Genomic DNA, 16,131 nt, shown 5'->3' with positions numbered 1-16,131 from the left:
GTGACCCCCCTGTGCGGGTTTCCAGTGTAATATTTTTTGACCAACGCTGTTTAACCCTTGCAGGACACCAGCTACTTATTCAAAATGATGATTCTGGGACCTAAGCCCACTTTACTGCCCTATTTCTGCCCAAATCCTTGTTGGTCAAAAGAAATGGCAAGTGGGTCATATGTAAGTGACCCCCCTGTGCGGGTTTCCAGTGTAATATTTGTTGACCAACGCTGTTTAACCCTTGCAGGACACCAGCTACTTATTCAAAATGATGATTCTGGGACCCATGCCCACTTTACTGCCCTATTTCTGCCCAAATCCTTGTTGGTCAAAAGAAATGGCAAGTGGGTCATATGTAAGTGACCCCCCTGTGCGGGTTTCCAGTGTAATATTTTTTGACCAACGCTGTTTAACCCTTGCAGGACACCAGCTACTTACTCAAAATTATGAATTCTGGGACCCATGCCCACTTTAGTGCCCAATTTCTGCCCAAAACCTTGTTGGTCAAAAGTAATTGCTAGTGGGTCATATGTACGTGACCCCCCTGTGTTGATTTCTGCAGTCAAATTTGTGGTTCATGATTCATTAACCCTTGTAAAAGTGATTGTTCTGAATAAGAAGCTGGAGCTCGAATAAGAAGCTGGCCGAATAAGAAGCCAACTTCAGCCTCGTGCTTAATGTCCCAATGCTACTATACGATTGAAAACACAGTAAATACATAAGGATCACATACTCCCCAGATATAACACTTTGGACCGAAGTCCGCCTTCGTGAAGTCTGCCAACAGCCAAACAAACGCGAACGTGGCCGCTGATAGTTATATACCACTGCGGCTTCCGTAGGCGACTACTGTGCGTCTCGTTGCTAGGTTACCGAGTTACCAGGTTGCAGTACTAGTGAGCTGATGGCGGTGAGTACACCAATAACACATACAGCGAACGGTGTGCATTATGCTATACACTCCGGGGCCGGGGCCAGAGCCAGAGGGTGGGACGTCAGCCTAGCAGCCTCATCATCGGACGGTATAGGCATAGGCAGCCTGTGCATTTACTACCAGTAGTGTACTAGTCCTAGCGGACACTCTAGCACTTGTAGTTCCATAGCACATTACAGTTGTTACATTAGGGATGCCAGTGCTGGCAGGTCTGATTAATATGCTGGTACCAGAATCTGGAGGACTTTGAGCAAAACAGCCTTTATTTTAAGTGTCTCATCACTATGGTTTCCAAACTATGAGACTTGTTTTAGATAAGATCCCCTTATACATCGCACTTAATTTCCGGGTTCATGCCGGTTTCTTGCTGGTTCAACCCGGTAATTGGTGCGATGTGAAAGGTGTTACTTGGTCCAGCAAACCGGTAGCAACACAGCAATACGAACCGGTAAAACAGGGTTCTTACCGGTTCGTTGGCGTGCTGCTTTGCGGTGTGAACTGATTAATCGGGTCCAGTGACCTGTTTCCCATTCACACTATGGATGAGGCAGGGCTTGGAGCAGCACCAGCTCTAAGCGCTGCCTCCTCCCCTGCCCCGATGATGCTCCGCCACTCTGCCCCGCCCCCGCATGACATCGTCGAACCAGCAATATTGCCGGTTCGCTGAAGCGATCTGAACAGCGCAAAATACAGGGTCGCACCGGGACTGAACCCTTTTAAAGTCCTGGTGCGTCCCTGCATTTTGCGAAGTGAAAGCAGTATTATTAAGATGGCTGCGCCCCACACCCTCTTCAGGTCACATCCCTGCGGGGATCGCTTTGTCTGTAAGCAGAATCCCAAATTAAGTGGAACATTTGTTTTGTTTTAGAATGTAAAGGTACCGTCCCCCTGACCCTACAACTCCTGCCACTTAGCACATATCATGGGTTAAAGTTGCAAAATATAAAAATTTTAGCAAGCACCGTACAGCAAAAGTGATTTAGGGCCTGGTTCCGAGTGACGTGCAGCTTCATATTCAGATACATCTAGTCAGGACTGTCAACAGAATTATCACTGTTTTTTGAGCCGGCATGTGCCGACAGGTGGTATTTCATGCCCTACCATCCACTAGCATGTGTTGGGAGAATAAAAGGTACTTGTTTCCTAGAACGGCCACAATCGTGAGTGATCGTGGCTCTTAATTAAGGGACACGATCCTCACGATGTGGCCGATTTTTTACAATTTTTTCCCTTTGATTGACAGAAATCGGGTCAATCGGTCGGTCGCGACCAATTAAAATCGGCCGCGATGCGACCGACCGATTGACCCGATTTTTCCATAGACTTCAATGTTAAAAAATCTTTTAACATTGAAATCGGGAGGATCTTGTCGGTCTTGTGCCATTATAATGGCACAAGATGAGATGGACTTGATTAAGTCCATCTCACATAGGGAAAAATGATAAAAAAGGTGAAATGGGCCAATATGACCCATTTCACATTTTTTATGTGCCCGCCATGACCCCACGATAGACGTCAACCCGAAGCGTGGCGAGCGCAGCGAGGCCGCGAGGGGCGGCGGTGCGCGTCCTACGACCTTTTCATTCCCCTACTATCCACTAGGGCGTGGAGTGAGAATAGAATAGTGTGGCGAGCGCAGCGAGCCACCGAGCCCGAAGCGTGGCGAGCGCAGCGAGCCCCGCGAGGGGACGCGTATACCTGTGAAGTTATACGCGTCCCCTCGCGGGGCTCGCTGCGCTCGCCACGCTTCGGGCTCGGTGGCTCGCTGCGCTCGCCACACTATTCTATTCTCACTCCACGCCCTAGTGGATAGTAGGGGAATGAAAAGGTCGGAGGACGCGCACCGCCGCCCCTCGCGGGCTCGCTGCGCTCGCCACGCTTCGGGTTGACGTCTATCGTGGGGTCTAGCCCACTTAGTAACATTTGGGGGGGCAATTAAAAATAATCAGGTGAAAAAAAAAAAAAAATCGGGTGAAAAATCGGTCGGTCGGATCGGTCGCATCGCATGCGACCAAATCGCATGCGATGCGATCGATCCGATTTTTTATCTTACGACCACAACGATCTAAATCGTTGTGGCCGTGCTAGGAAACAAGTACCGAATAAAATGCTAGGGGACGCGGTGCACTTAAAACTGTGTCCATGTCGACGGTGTTGACATTCTGCTCCAAAAACAGTGAAATACCCCATGTCGACCTAACAATTGTGTCGACCTTGTGACATGTCGACCTAGGCACCTGTCGACTTGCTGTTTGTCGACCCAACGGTGTTGACCTAATGACTGTTGCCCATCATTAGGTCGGTCAACCCATCCGCACCCATGTCAACATAGAGGAGGAGAGATTGCTTTAAGCTCCCCATACACTACTGCAACTTCCCCTGGAGAAGTCGCAGCCGATCCCCCTTGAGCCACACGAGGTTTCCTGGCAGCAGGATCCCATGCAATATATTGCATGCGGCCCTTTTGCATCTGATATATTGGATGTGATCCCATTCCCCACTGCCGGGAACACATGCGATTTGGCCACTTTTCAACAGATCCTTCTGAATCGGGTGAAAACTGGCCACATCGGACACGTGTATGGCCAGAGTTGGAGCAGTCGTTCCAGTTTAGCTGCAGAGGCTTTTATCCCCCAGAAGAGGACTTGTTGTCTGACAAGACTCGTCCTACTTTCCTACGTGTTTAATAGCATTTTGTGCAGGAAAGTAAAAACCCATGTAATAAACCAAGTAAAATGTATGATAATGACACATTTTATAAAGTCCCGATGTCCCTTTAATCTCATGAATTATTAAAGGCATTAAAGAGGCTCAAAGGAGCAGTATTGTTGGAAATCCAGACTGCAGAGACAGTAGTGCAGAGAAATACAATTATTATTTATTATTTTACAATTCAGAAGTATCTCAGCATTTTTCATTGCGCCCGTTTCCCTGTCCATCCAAGCTTAAAGTCTGGTTTCCAATCTCAGGTTTCTGTCTGGGACACTGGGAGACAAAATGACTTACAAAAAGCTGTCACTAGGAAGCATTTAACCATTAAAATACTGGAAACGCCTCTTGAAAAAGCTGAGCCCGCCTCCAGGATTACTGGTATATGAAACCCATCAATTTCAAAGAGTCACAATTTTCCGAGTCATAAAGTAGATTGCTGGCTATATACAGTACGTATGTCTTCTTTCATTTTAAACAAAAACTAGGAAACTGAAGGACATAATGTATGTTAGGGACAGACGTGTGTTTGATACTCTGGGATATGGTCATTGGGTCACCAGCAAGTTGTTAGACAGTCATAAGGTCGCCATGCAAGAAGGTCGACATGATTCTAGGTCAACATGGGTTAGGTCGACAGGGTAGTTAGGTTGACATGGGTTAGGTCGACAGTCAAAAGGTCAATATGGGGTTTTTTGAGCTTCCACTAGGGCCTTGATGGCTAACCTTGACACTCCAGCTGTTGCTGGGATGTGTAGTTCAGCAACAGCTGGAGTGTCAAGGTTAGCCATCAAGGCACTGATGCAGTGATGGGGAACCTTCTGCCCTCCAGCTGTTGTTGAACTACACATCCCAGCATGCCCTGCTACAGTTTTGCTATTTGGCCATTCTAAAACTGTTGCAGGGCATGCTGGGATGTGTAGTTTAGCAACAGCTGGAGAGCCGAAAGTTCCCCATCACTGCACTAGGGCTTGGTGGGAAAATAAAAAAGTGTGCCAAACGCAGCAAGCCATGCGAGAGGATGCGGTGCACTTTAACTTGTGTCCATGTCGACTGTGTTGACATTCGGATAAAAAAAGGTGAAAAACTCCATGTCGACCTTTTGACTGTCAACCTAACCCATGTCGACATAATGACCCCTTGACCTTATGACCCTGTCAACCTAACCCATGTTGACCTAGACTCATGTCGACCTTCCTGCATGTTGACCTAGACCCATGTCGACCTAAATGCATGTCGACCTAATGGTGTCGGCCTAATGACTGTCTAACAACTTTATGGTAACCAACTGATCCACACCCAATCAATTGGTCACACAAAGACCCTGTGATGTGTAAAGTTTCTTAACTCTTTGAGTGCCAACATCTCTGGGAGAGATGCGCAAAGTGTCCACTAAAAAATGGCAGCGTTGCTCACATTTGTTATATACATTCAATTAAAAAATAAAAGATTGTATTTCCTGTAAAAGGTAAACATTACAGCGAATTAAGGTGAATACAAATGTATGCTTGCAAATGTTCACACCTATTTTGACAAATTCACTTGGCATTTAAAGGGTTAATATTGTGATACAAATATTGCATTATTCCTTCATTATACCATTCAGGTAACACATTACTGAGTGCTGCTTCTCACCTCTATGTCAGTTTTACGGTTTCTCGTGCAATTTAGCTTTTTGGATTGGTTTCAATAAGTTGTTTGTACCACACTGAATGTTCTAATAAAACAGACGGAAATGTTGTAGTGTCTACTAAATACACCAGTGTGTACCTATATTTGTTTTTGGGTTGGATATATCGTACCTGTGCTTATTCTGTAGTTTGCTGTTTACCATATGTAGGTATCTCCTGGCTACTATTACATCTTATGAACATACTTTAAATTGTTACAAGATCGTGTATCTCCCCTTGAAGTACAAAGAAAAATGGATTTAATTATAAGACAGCACCTCTCTGCAGCAGAAAGTCAGCAAGGTAAGTGTATGTATAATGTGTTATCTTGCTATGGTTATATCTGAGAATAAGGATAATTAAATGTGTGGCTAATTCTTAAACTCTCATTCTTAGATTTTGCTCTAATTAAAATCTAACTTTTACTTTATGAAAAGCAAGTGCAATAATTATAATCAGCAGTGTTCTACTGTGAGACCATCACAGCATTTATTTTAAAAGCTGTGAAAAAGACCACTACAGTCAGGTTATGTGGAGTCTAATGCTGGGTACACACCAGGACGACAAGGGTCCAATCCCATCAAGCTAGATCCAATTCTGACCGATTGGATGTAGATTGTGTGGTGATTGGGCCCTTTTCTGTCCTGTTGTGATCTGATTCCGATCGGATGCGCGGCCCCGCGGGTTGGACGGTCGTTATTCAGATCCTACCTGCAGCAGGTAGGATCTGGAAATGACCATACACCCGGGTGTGGGTCGCCATCGGATCGGTACCGTTCACGGTGCACATCGTGAGCAGGTCGTGCGCTCCGCGTGATCGTGAGCGAGTCGTCCTGGTGTGTACTCCGCATATTTGTACGCTATGCCAATGTTTTCGCAATTGAACGATTATCGGCACATTCGCTGCGATCTTTCTGTACATCACCTTTGTGATCGTATTCACAGCAACGATATAATTGCAGTGATTGACTGACGTGTCATGGTCGGTTCCCGGGTGTGTATCTGTCAGCTGGGATCATGTGTGCAGAGAAACACGGATCCTTTATCACTACTGACTGGTCCAGTCTGTGAAGCCTTAGAACCAAATCTGCCCCTTCTCCATTGGGATATTACTAGGAAAGACTAGCAAGTTCTTGTAAAGTACTGTTCTATTAATGAAGTGACCCGGAATATTCCAGTACACTTCAGACTGCAGTACTGTCTCCATAATGCTCCCAGTCTGTCCCCAAACCCAGGGCCTGATTTAAGGTTCCAGGTGCCATCTCTTATATATTTGGCTACATCTGTCACTCAAAGTGTGTCTGGAGCTCTAACGCTGGGTGGAGCCTCTGACTCACATGACTGACTCACATGACAGAGAACCAGCCCAGTGAGCCCACAGACAGTGCCAGACACCCTCTGCCTCTCCATGTTACACAGCAAAGAAGAAACAAAGTGAGTGGTGCGCTATCAACAGCTGCTGGCACTGGGTTGTCAAGCCCAAAGTATTTGTGGTAAAGAAAAAAGGAATGTGCCAGCGCTGGCTGAACAATTAGAAAGACCAGACGGTATCTCAAAAAATTATCAATTTATTTTAAACATATAAAAACAATCAAGAAAAATAATATAACACACATTGAATAAAATGAAATAAAAAATTAGCACCGGATTCTTTTTGCTAGTGAATTGCGGAGCTCCACAAGTGTGGAATTCTTGTGAAATATAGTTATAGTTATATTACCATCTGTTGTTCTCTGGTGTAAAGGTTGTGGGCACCAGGAAAGGAGTGATGATGAAGTCCCATATGATGGTTCCCTGATTAGGGATACAGGCAATTCTCCCTATTAGGCGTCTTCTCCTTTGTACTGGATAATAAGGAATTTGGCTTGAATCCCCAAACGATTTGTAATCCAAATGAATTTTAGGAGATGACGGACGTCTGTGGGAGAAGGGACATCACTTGTAAAGATGAGAGATGGTCTTTCTTTCAATAGCTCAACGCGTTTCCCCGGATGTTTACTGTCCGGCTTCCTCAGGAGCAAGTGACTTGCTCCTGAGGAAGCCGGACAGTAAACATGTTTTAAGTCAGACCTTTTACTGCTACTATCACTGTTTATGTAAATGCATTCTGAATGACAGCAACATCCTACCATCCTTCTACAAGAATATATAACCAACTAGGTGATTCATCGCGCCCCGTGCCCCCCCCCCTCCCGCAATTCACGGACCCCCTGCGCACCCCCTCCCGCGATTTGCAACCCCCCCTCGCGCAATTCACGCCCCCTCCCACGCTTTGCGGACCCCCGCCCTCTCCCGCGATTCGCCGACACCTGCTCCCCCTCCCTCCCTTGATTCACGGCACCCCCCGCGCCCCTCCCGCAATTCACGGCACCCCTAAGCCCCTCTTTAGTCCCCCGTATACTCACACACCCCTATCACTACCCAGATTCCTGCTCTCCTGAACCGTAACTTCCATCACTGGGGAGTCGCTGACGCTGTGTTGCCCACATACCCCTATCATGCCTCATAGCCCAGCCTCCTGCTCTCATGCATCCGAACTCCCACCCAGTAGGAGGAGACACTGACTAAGGGCCACCATCCTGTACTCCTGTACTGCCATGCTGGACCCTCACCCACTGGCAGAAGCTGCACAGTATCTCCCACCCTCCTCTTTAGTCCCCCTTATGCCCACACACCCCTATCACTACCCAGCCTCCTGTTTTCCTGTGTCGTGACCTCCGCCAGTGGGGAGCCGCTGATTCAGAAACACCCTACTATACTATTGCACACACACATACCTAAACAACATGCACACACAGCCCCCCCCACACCCACAAATGTCACTGTACCATCCACACTATCAATGTACATCTTACTCTGTAACCGCTTTTTAATTAAACAAAACAATACACACCCCCTTCCACATCATATGCTCTCTATTTAACACATTTCACCTATAACTCAAGTTGCAATACAGGCCATCTTTCATACAATTCTAACCATCTTTCTCATATACAAATGTTCACAAATTAAGGGGGCGCAGCCCCTTACGACAGTGTGAAGAGCGCCTGTAGGGCGCGATGAATCACCTAGTAGGATAATACACATGTATCTCCCCATGTGTATGGGCGCTCTGGGCCTCGCCATTCATACTGCCTACTGTATGTGCATGCATGTAACGGAGGTTATACAACTGGCATGTAGGATCTAATGCTTGTGATGTGTGAAGGAGACTGACTTTAGGCTGCCCAGTTGGTGCTGGAGCACAATGTACAAAAAGTAATGGTTCAATCAACAAGTTACATTGACACAGCCTACTGGCACCTTAAGACCTTCACCCCCCACAGTACATTGGCTGTCACCTGCAAGGCAACCCCAGTCCTGGCACCAGTGGTGTAACTAGAAACCCCCCCCCCCCCTCCCCAAGAAAAGTTAAACTACCCTAACCCTGCCTTACTCCTCCACTTGCCGCCGCTTCGGCTTTAACATGGACCCACAGATCTACCTGGCTGCGGTCCCGGCGCTCCTCCTGGCTCCTGCTAATGAAAAATGACCCTCACAAAATGGCTGCCCCTAACATCAGATCGTTTTTAAGGATGCTAGAGGAGACAGTCGCCTCTGCTGTAAGGGGGCGGACATTTTATGTTTATCTTTCATTAGTAGTAGGAGCCAGGAGGAGCGCCAGGACCGCAGACACGGCGGTAAGTGGAGGGTAAGGCAGGTCAGCGCAGCAATAGCCCCCGCAGACCCCCTGCACCCACACTTACTCTGTGCCTCCCCGCTACCTGGCACCCTAGGCCACAGCCTAATCAGCCTATTGGTTAATCAGGCCCAGCCCAAACCACCAATTCTGTGTGCAACTTCATCTCTAATCTGAGAATCCAGGGTCTCTGTCCACGTGTGTATTAGTCCCATAGTGATAAAAGCAACTATGGGAAGAGTTAAAATGTTCACAGCAGCATGCGACTCTGAATGAGCCCCATGTGTTTTGTCTGATACTTTATTTATGGATGAATAAATCTTCAGATAAAGCTGTGTCATTATTTGCAGGCGTAGCACACCCTTGCACAGTTACCAAATTAATGTGTGAAATACTTTAATTTGCTATTGCATTAAACATGTTATCTCTTTAATTGTAGTACTCATTGATTTTAATCAACTTTGTGCTTTTTTACGGTTTCTCTTTAATAAATCCACTTAGACTTAATAAGTGAAGTGACCCTCAGTCCATTGTACACGTGTCTGTTTCAATGCAGGAGCGGGGCAAAATCACTGCTGCTAATTGTGTGCTCTAACAGATGCTCTTCTCTTCTTTCCTAACCTCTGCCAAGATGCTGATGCCCTGCTCAGCGCTTACAAATTAATTAAAGCAGTTACCGGAGACAGATCAGTGAACGTCGTACCAGAAAAGTTCAGTTCGGATCTATACATCCTGTGCGCAGAACAAGCCCTACACGTAAGTTATAGGTCAGTGTATGGGAAACCATTGGGTGAGTGAGCCGAAGGAACCAATATTATATCTGCCCTATAACCTTGATGTCACTATCAGAACTGTATCCTCCATGACAGCCATTCAGCTGCTAGGAGAGCATGGGAGGTGTACATCTGTAGCGTGGTCCTGTACAGCAGCACCGTGTTGGCAGCTAATGATATGTTATATGTTCAGCAGCTGTGGCCTGGAGGGTAAATATACAGTCAGTGTTGCCCCTTGTTCACAATAATACCCCGTTCTCATTGCCTAAAAAACCCGGGTATTTGGCAGGGCGAGCGGTAATTTCCCGTGTCGTGTCTCAGTGTGAACGCGTCCTTTTGAAATTCCCGGGTGTTATGCCCCGGGAATTACACACGGGTTTTTTGCAGGGTTTTTCCTGGGTAAAACACGGGTGTACTTCAGTCTGAACAGCGCAGACACGGGTTTTTCAAACATGATGGAAAAAAAGAAGCTCATTGGCGGATGTGATCATGTGACGTGACGTCCATTTCATGCTGCGTCTGACGTCCATATGCTGCGTCGAGGAGAGCAGACATGTCGCACTGGAGGGATGAGGAAGTGCTCGAGCTGCTAGCAGTGAGAGGAGAGGAGGAGATAAAAAAGCAAGTGACCGGCACAGTGAAGGACTCCGTTGTTTACTACAACATCGCCAAAATCCTGTCTGCCCGTGGCATCGTCAAAACGCAGCAACAGGTAGTGAATAAACTCAAAGCCCTGCGGAAGCAGTATGCTAAGGTCCATGACCTAAACAGGAGGAAGAGTGGTGGTGCCCGTATGGACTGGCCATTTTATGACCAGTGTAATGTCATCTTTGGGAACTCTGCACTGGCTAATCCCATATCACTGTCCTCCTCCAGCAGTTTTGCTGGCAGTGCAGCAAGTGTCTGTGAAGAAAACGCAGTAGCAGCAGCAGCGTCACCCATTGACCTTGAGGCCACAGACAGTGAAATGGATTCCCGCTCAGTCCATGGTGAAGCCCAATGTGAAGTTCTGGATTCATCATTTAACTCCCACAATTCAGCTGTAGGCCCCACGGCATTCTCTTCACCTGTGCAGCATCCGCCATCACCTTTGCAGCGACCACCATCAACGCCTGCATCATCACTACCTGCTGAAGGAAGTCCAGCCTTTGAAGCATTGCCACAGAGTGCACGTCCAAAGTTGCGGACCAACAGTAAGTTTATAACTTTTTACACACACCATTATTACACAGTACTATATTTTTGTTTATTAAAGAAATATGTCGCAGCATGTAGCAAGAGTGCAGGAGGGAAAAGGCCTCAAGCATGCATGTGCCAACACTGCTTTTTTATTTAAGTATTTTTGAAATTTAACATCCACATGCATCTGTGCAGAGGGGATCTGATTCAGGCCTGTCAGCAACATTGCTAACACGTCTGAATGAGAAGTTAAGGTTTTACTGATATCTAGCCTTCAGCACAGATGGTTTTCCAAGTGCATGGGCACCAACAATGTCTTTTGGGTAGAAGGAGAAGTAACATTATTATAGTCTTGTATAGTAATGTGTTGTTTGTTTTTCCCATAGTTTATAATGTGCCACTGAGAAGAAAGAGGTCCACTAAGATGGAACAAGCCACAAAAGCAATGACCACCGTAATGCTTGAACACCTGAAGGAAATGGATAATTCGATGCAAGTTCATGAAGATGCTCGTCTGCAGCGATTTATGGACAATGAGCGTGACCTACAGAACACGTTCATTACTGCCATTGTTGGTATGCATGAGCGTATCAATCGAGAGAACCGAGATACGCAGATGGAGTTCCTTAATAGTCTATTTAGGGCACAAGGCCATGCACTGCCCCAGCCACCACACAATAATTTTCAGTATGGTTATCCAATGTATAGCGCAGGCCAACCAAATTTTGTAGGCCCAACCCAGGGGAACATGGTGCCATACAGCACACCTCACCCACCACCAATGTCACACCTTTTCCCTGAGTATGCTGCTGGGACTCCTCAGCCTCAAGCAAATGACCTCCATTTCCCTGAGCGTACAGCAGGTCCACCTCAGCCTCCCCCAGTTCCACCGCACTCCTCAGAGTATGCGTCTGGGACACCACAGCCTCCAGCAAATCCTCGACATTTCCAAGAGCGTACAGCTGGTGCACCTCAGCCTCCACCAGTTCCTCCGCAGTGCCCCGAGTATGCTGCTGGGACACCTCAGCCTCCAGCAAATCACTGCCATTTCCCTGAGCGTACACCGGGTGCAACTCAGCCTCCCACAGTTCCACCACACTGCCTTGATTATGCGGCTGGTCCACATAGTCATGCGGAGAATCGAACGGCTCCAAGAAAGGAAAACCCCCGCTACCATGTGCTGTAGAGGTGTTTATTGACTTTTTGTTTATTTGTCTGCCCACCCGGCCTGTACAGAAGTTATGTAAGGCATTTGGGTATTGTCATTACAGTTTTATTATATTTTTCTATGTGCATTTTTGGTACACTTTATGCTATTTAACTAAAAAAATATATGTTGTACATATGAATAAAATATGTACAAACAAACAGAAATGTTTTTGAAGTTTATTGAAAATTAAAAACTATAGTACACTAGTGGGTTAAAGCAAATATGTTATTGGTAATGGTGTTGCGAATGTCTTCTGCACATGTGTTTGTCCCCTCATACATCTCAGAATCTGCAGAGTGATCTGATTCCTCAGGCTCCAGTACGGTCCATTCTGGTAGAAACTGTTCTTTCTTAAACTCACATATGTTGTGCAACACACAGCAGGCAGCAACTACATGAGGCATGAAGCTGGTATCAATGTCATTGCGCTTCATTAAACAACGCCAACGGCCTTTTAGACGGCCAAAGGCATTTTCTACCACCATTCGTGCAGAACTGAGGGTGTGGGTGAAATCAATTTGTTCCGGGGTAAGTTGATGGCGCTGGGTGAACCCCTTCATTAACCATCGTCGTAATGGGTATGCTGCATCCCCGATTATATGTACTGGGATCTCCACCCCATCGATGATCTTCGATTTCTGCAAAGTAAAATAAGAGTTACAATATGGAATTCTTGGAGTACAAGTATGCTATTCAGATTGCCACTTTTCTCTACCGGTGTAAAGAGAGACATTGAAAAACAACAATACATGTGGTACGTTGGTTATACATACATGCATACATAACACTAAAAATATCCCAACTGCAACATGCAAAAACATATCTTTACCTCTCTAGGGAACAACCAGCCATCCTGCTTCTCCTCAGCAATAAGGTATAGGTCCGAATTTGCTAGAACCCTTGCATCATGGGAACGGCCAGGCCAGCCAATGAAGACATCAGTGAAGCTGAAAATATAAAGTGTTAAGATTTCTGTTTAGTTACCCTAGCAATACGCAAAGTACAGTTTAATATTATCATAAAAAAATGTACTTACCAATATTTGTGGTCCACTACAGCCTGTAGAATTATGGAGTGCCAGCCTTTGCGATTAAAGTAATCCGCATGGTTTTCTGTGGGGGCAATAATAGGAATGTGTGTACCGTCTATAGCTCCAGCACACTGTGGATATCCACGATGCAGGAAACCAGCGATGATGTCGTCCAACCTTTGTCCTTGAGGTAAGGTGATGAAACGACGGTAAAGTCCTTCCAGCAAAGCCTGCGTCACCTCATGGACTATAGTGCATACAGTGGATCTCCCCACTCCAAACAAGCAGGCGACTGTGCGGTATTCTCCCGGTGTAGCATACCACCATAGCGCTATCGCTAGTCTCTTTCTAGGTGAGATGGGTATTCTGCAGTTTGTGGTCTGTCTGGAAAGTGCAGGGGTTAGAAGGTCCAGCACATACTGAAAGGTCCCACGTGACATGCGAAAATGCTCCATCCACTGGTCATCCTCATAACCCTCCACTGTAGACCAAAATACCTCGCCATGAGAGCAGTCTCTGGTCCACATTCGCCGGGTACTGGATGTGCTGAACCTCAATATGGAGGTAACGCTGGAGGTGATGAAAGCTCTTCTCCTTCGCACATAATGAAGGCGAGCACTGTCTCTCTCAGCAAGAAATTGCGCTCTCCTCCTCTTCAAAGTGCATTGTGCAAGGTAGCACAATGTAAGCAGCTGCAGCAAGCTCTCATTTGCTGCATGAAACAGCAAAATGGTGCAAAACAAAAGCATCTCATCAGCCATGATTCCAGCAATGCAGTGTGCTTGGAAAAAACAGGCCACTTTATATGACATCATCCTCAGCCAGCCAATAACAGCTGCTTTCTAAAACAGCCAATCACAGCTACTTTTTCAACAGCCAATCAAAGCTGCTTTTATATTCACACACTTGTTGGCAGGGCAGACCAGGGGAAGCAGTGTGAACGCGTCATACACGGGAATTTCCCGGGTTTAAGGTGCTGTATGAACGGGGTAGAAAAGTATCCATTCTCTGTGCCCCGCCAAAAACCCGGCAAGAAAAACCCGGGATTTTGCAGGGGCGGCAATGAGAACATGGTATAACAGGCTGTTATCAGACGGTATGCCTAACATACCCCTGGCCGGGATGCTGGAATACTGACATTTCTGGCATCCCGATTGTAAGTATGCCGGGGTGGGAGGCATTGCATGTGAACCAGAATAAGGTCCATAGACATTAAAGGTGTTCTGACTTTGTTCGTTTATGTTTTGGGATGTATTTAAGTTTACACTACAACCCACCAACATGCATACCATTGTACGATGGGGCCTTGATGACCTGATTTGTGCCATCTCCAGCAAGACAACCCATAATAATAATGAGAAAAAACTATGTCTGATCGTTTTTTGGAGAACAAATTAGCCAGTTAAGGGGGTATTCAGTGCATGCCGATATTTCCAACAGTCGTAAATATCGGCACACATCTATTCAATGCGGCCTTTTTCAACCACATTGAAGCCCCTGCAGATTAATTAAAAAGTCAAATCTACATTGTCGAGAGCGGACGCTGGTTTGTAGAATCCGCAGCCGTTTTCAACAAAATACATGTGGATTTGTATATCCAGGTGTATTACGACTGTCGGAACATTTGCAAGATTGAATTCCGACTCCAGAATTAGCGTCAAATTACCAGATATTCTGACCATCGGAAACGTTCCGACAGTCGGAATACAACATTGAGGCGCAGATGTATTAAGCCTGGTAAATTAATAAATGGGTGCTAAAGTTGATGGTGATAGCGCCCCAGCCAATCCACTCCTAACTGTAATTTTTCAAACACAGCTGATTGGCTAGTGCATTATCACTTTCCACTTTATCGTTGCTTTATCACTTTACCAGGCTTAATACATCTGCCCCTGAATACCCCCGCTAAGTGGATAAAAAGAGAAATGTATGTTGCCTTTGTAATTACAATTCTATAAGGAAAACTTTCTTTCTGACAATGATAATGGTGCTTATTGCATATATCTGCACATAGGTCCTTATTCTAGTTGAATCGGTCGGATGCGTATTTTTGGACAGGAGGTGTTCTTAGCCCCGCCTTCCATACGGATCGCTCACACCGTCCGAATGCGGTAAGACGCTGACCGAACAGACCGCGAGTGGATTTTTCATGTGAACACCTCCTCCATCTGTGGGAACCGCCCCCATCATTCGATGGTCACCGACCATCGAATGCTGGACCGAGTGGTCAGGCAGCACCGAGTGCTCCAGACCACTCGGCCATTTCTCCGTGCAAAAGCAGGGATATGGGCGGGCAGCTTTCACCCGGCTATGTCATATGTCCGCCCACCATACGTACATTACCATACGTACGCCCAGCGGTTTCATGGGAACGCCCATGAAACGCGGGGCGTTTGCATATGGTAATGAGCCCAAACAGCCCTTCACACCCCTCTCCACCCCCTGCTCGGATTGTTCCAACCGATCGTTTTCTGTACAGAATTCACACCGAATTCAGACGTGCGTGGCGTTCGCACATACGCAGATACGCCTCTGCACATGCGCAAACACCAACCATCGGCCATCCGTCCGCATTCAGAGCCATCCGACTCAATCAGAATAAGGGCCATAATGCCTACAACAAATGAGTACGATGAGGAGCTTTCGTAGATATATGGTTGTGACATTACACGGGTAACATTGCAGTTAGTGTTATTATACTGATAATTCACTGGAATGGGTTAATCTTTAAAATGTAAATCTTTTGAAACTTTTACTTAAACTGCGCAGAATGAATAGCAGAAGTTATCGTATGAGAAAGCGACCTTTACAAGTCGCCATTGTTTCCTGCAGCGTATTGATTTTGCACTTTTCAATGTACGGATTACACCCACGTGCTTGTCTGGAAGTCAGCGGTTGTAATGACTTCCATTTGGGCACAGATTGTTTTTATGCGCAATATTTATTTGCAGCACAA

At 46.3% G+C, this 16,131-nt stretch overlaps 2 protein-coding genes across 6 annotated transcripts in view; both read left to right on the top strand.

Annotated features, from left to right (window-relative positions):
* The first annotated feature begins 781 nt into the window (after positions 1-781).
* CFAP46 (cilia and flagella associated protein 46) overlaps positions 782-16,131 on the top strand; it is a 211,128-nt gene continuing 195,778 nt past the window's right edge. For 3 of the 5 annotated variants that reach the window (XM_083149297.1, XM_083149298.1, XM_083149295.1), the window contains exons 1-3: positions 782-901; positions 5,475-5,607; positions 9,615-9,739. In XM_083149297.1, the coding sequence (XP_083005423.1) occupies positions 5,559-5,607; positions 9,615-9,739 (174 nt within the window). In that variant the 5' untranslated portion in view covers positions 782-901; positions 5,475-5,558. Of the gene's footprint in view, positions 902-3,894; positions 4,087-5,474; positions 5,608-9,614; positions 9,751-16,131 lie in introns of those variants that run through there. The other 2 variants (XM_083149296.1, XM_083149299.1) reach the window with 2 other exon arrangements.
* Positions 10,010-14,246, top strand: LOC146009183 (uncharacterized). The gene is made up of 2 exons (XM_083149294.1): positions 10,010-10,949; positions 11,322-14,246. Exons 1-2 carry the CDS (start codon positions 10,310-10,312, stop codon positions 12,119-12,121), a joined length of 1,440 nt encoding a protein of 479 aa, XP_083005420.1. The 5' UTR covers positions 10,010-10,309; the 3' UTR covers positions 12,122-14,246.

Source organism: Crinia signifera, chromosome 6 (genome assembly GCF_055691185.1).
Source record: "Crinia signifera chromosome 6, ASM5569118v1, whole genome shotgun sequence".
In the NCBI taxonomy this organism is placed as follows: Eukaryota; Metazoa; Chordata; class Amphibia; order Anura; family Myobatrachidae; genus Crinia; species Crinia signifera.
Note: the sequence above shows the minus strand (reverse complement) of the source record. Positions and strands in the feature narration are given on the sequence as shown.

Coding starts and splice junctions, on each gene's coding strand:
- LOC146009183 (XM_083149294.1), top strand. CDS start 10,310: ATGTCGCACTGGAGGGATGAGGAAGTGCTCGAGCTGCTAGCAGTGAGA. Junction 10,950..11,321: donor TCCAAAGTTGCGGACCAACA/GTAAGTTTATAA, acceptor TTTTTCCCATAG/TTTATAATGTGCCACTGAGA.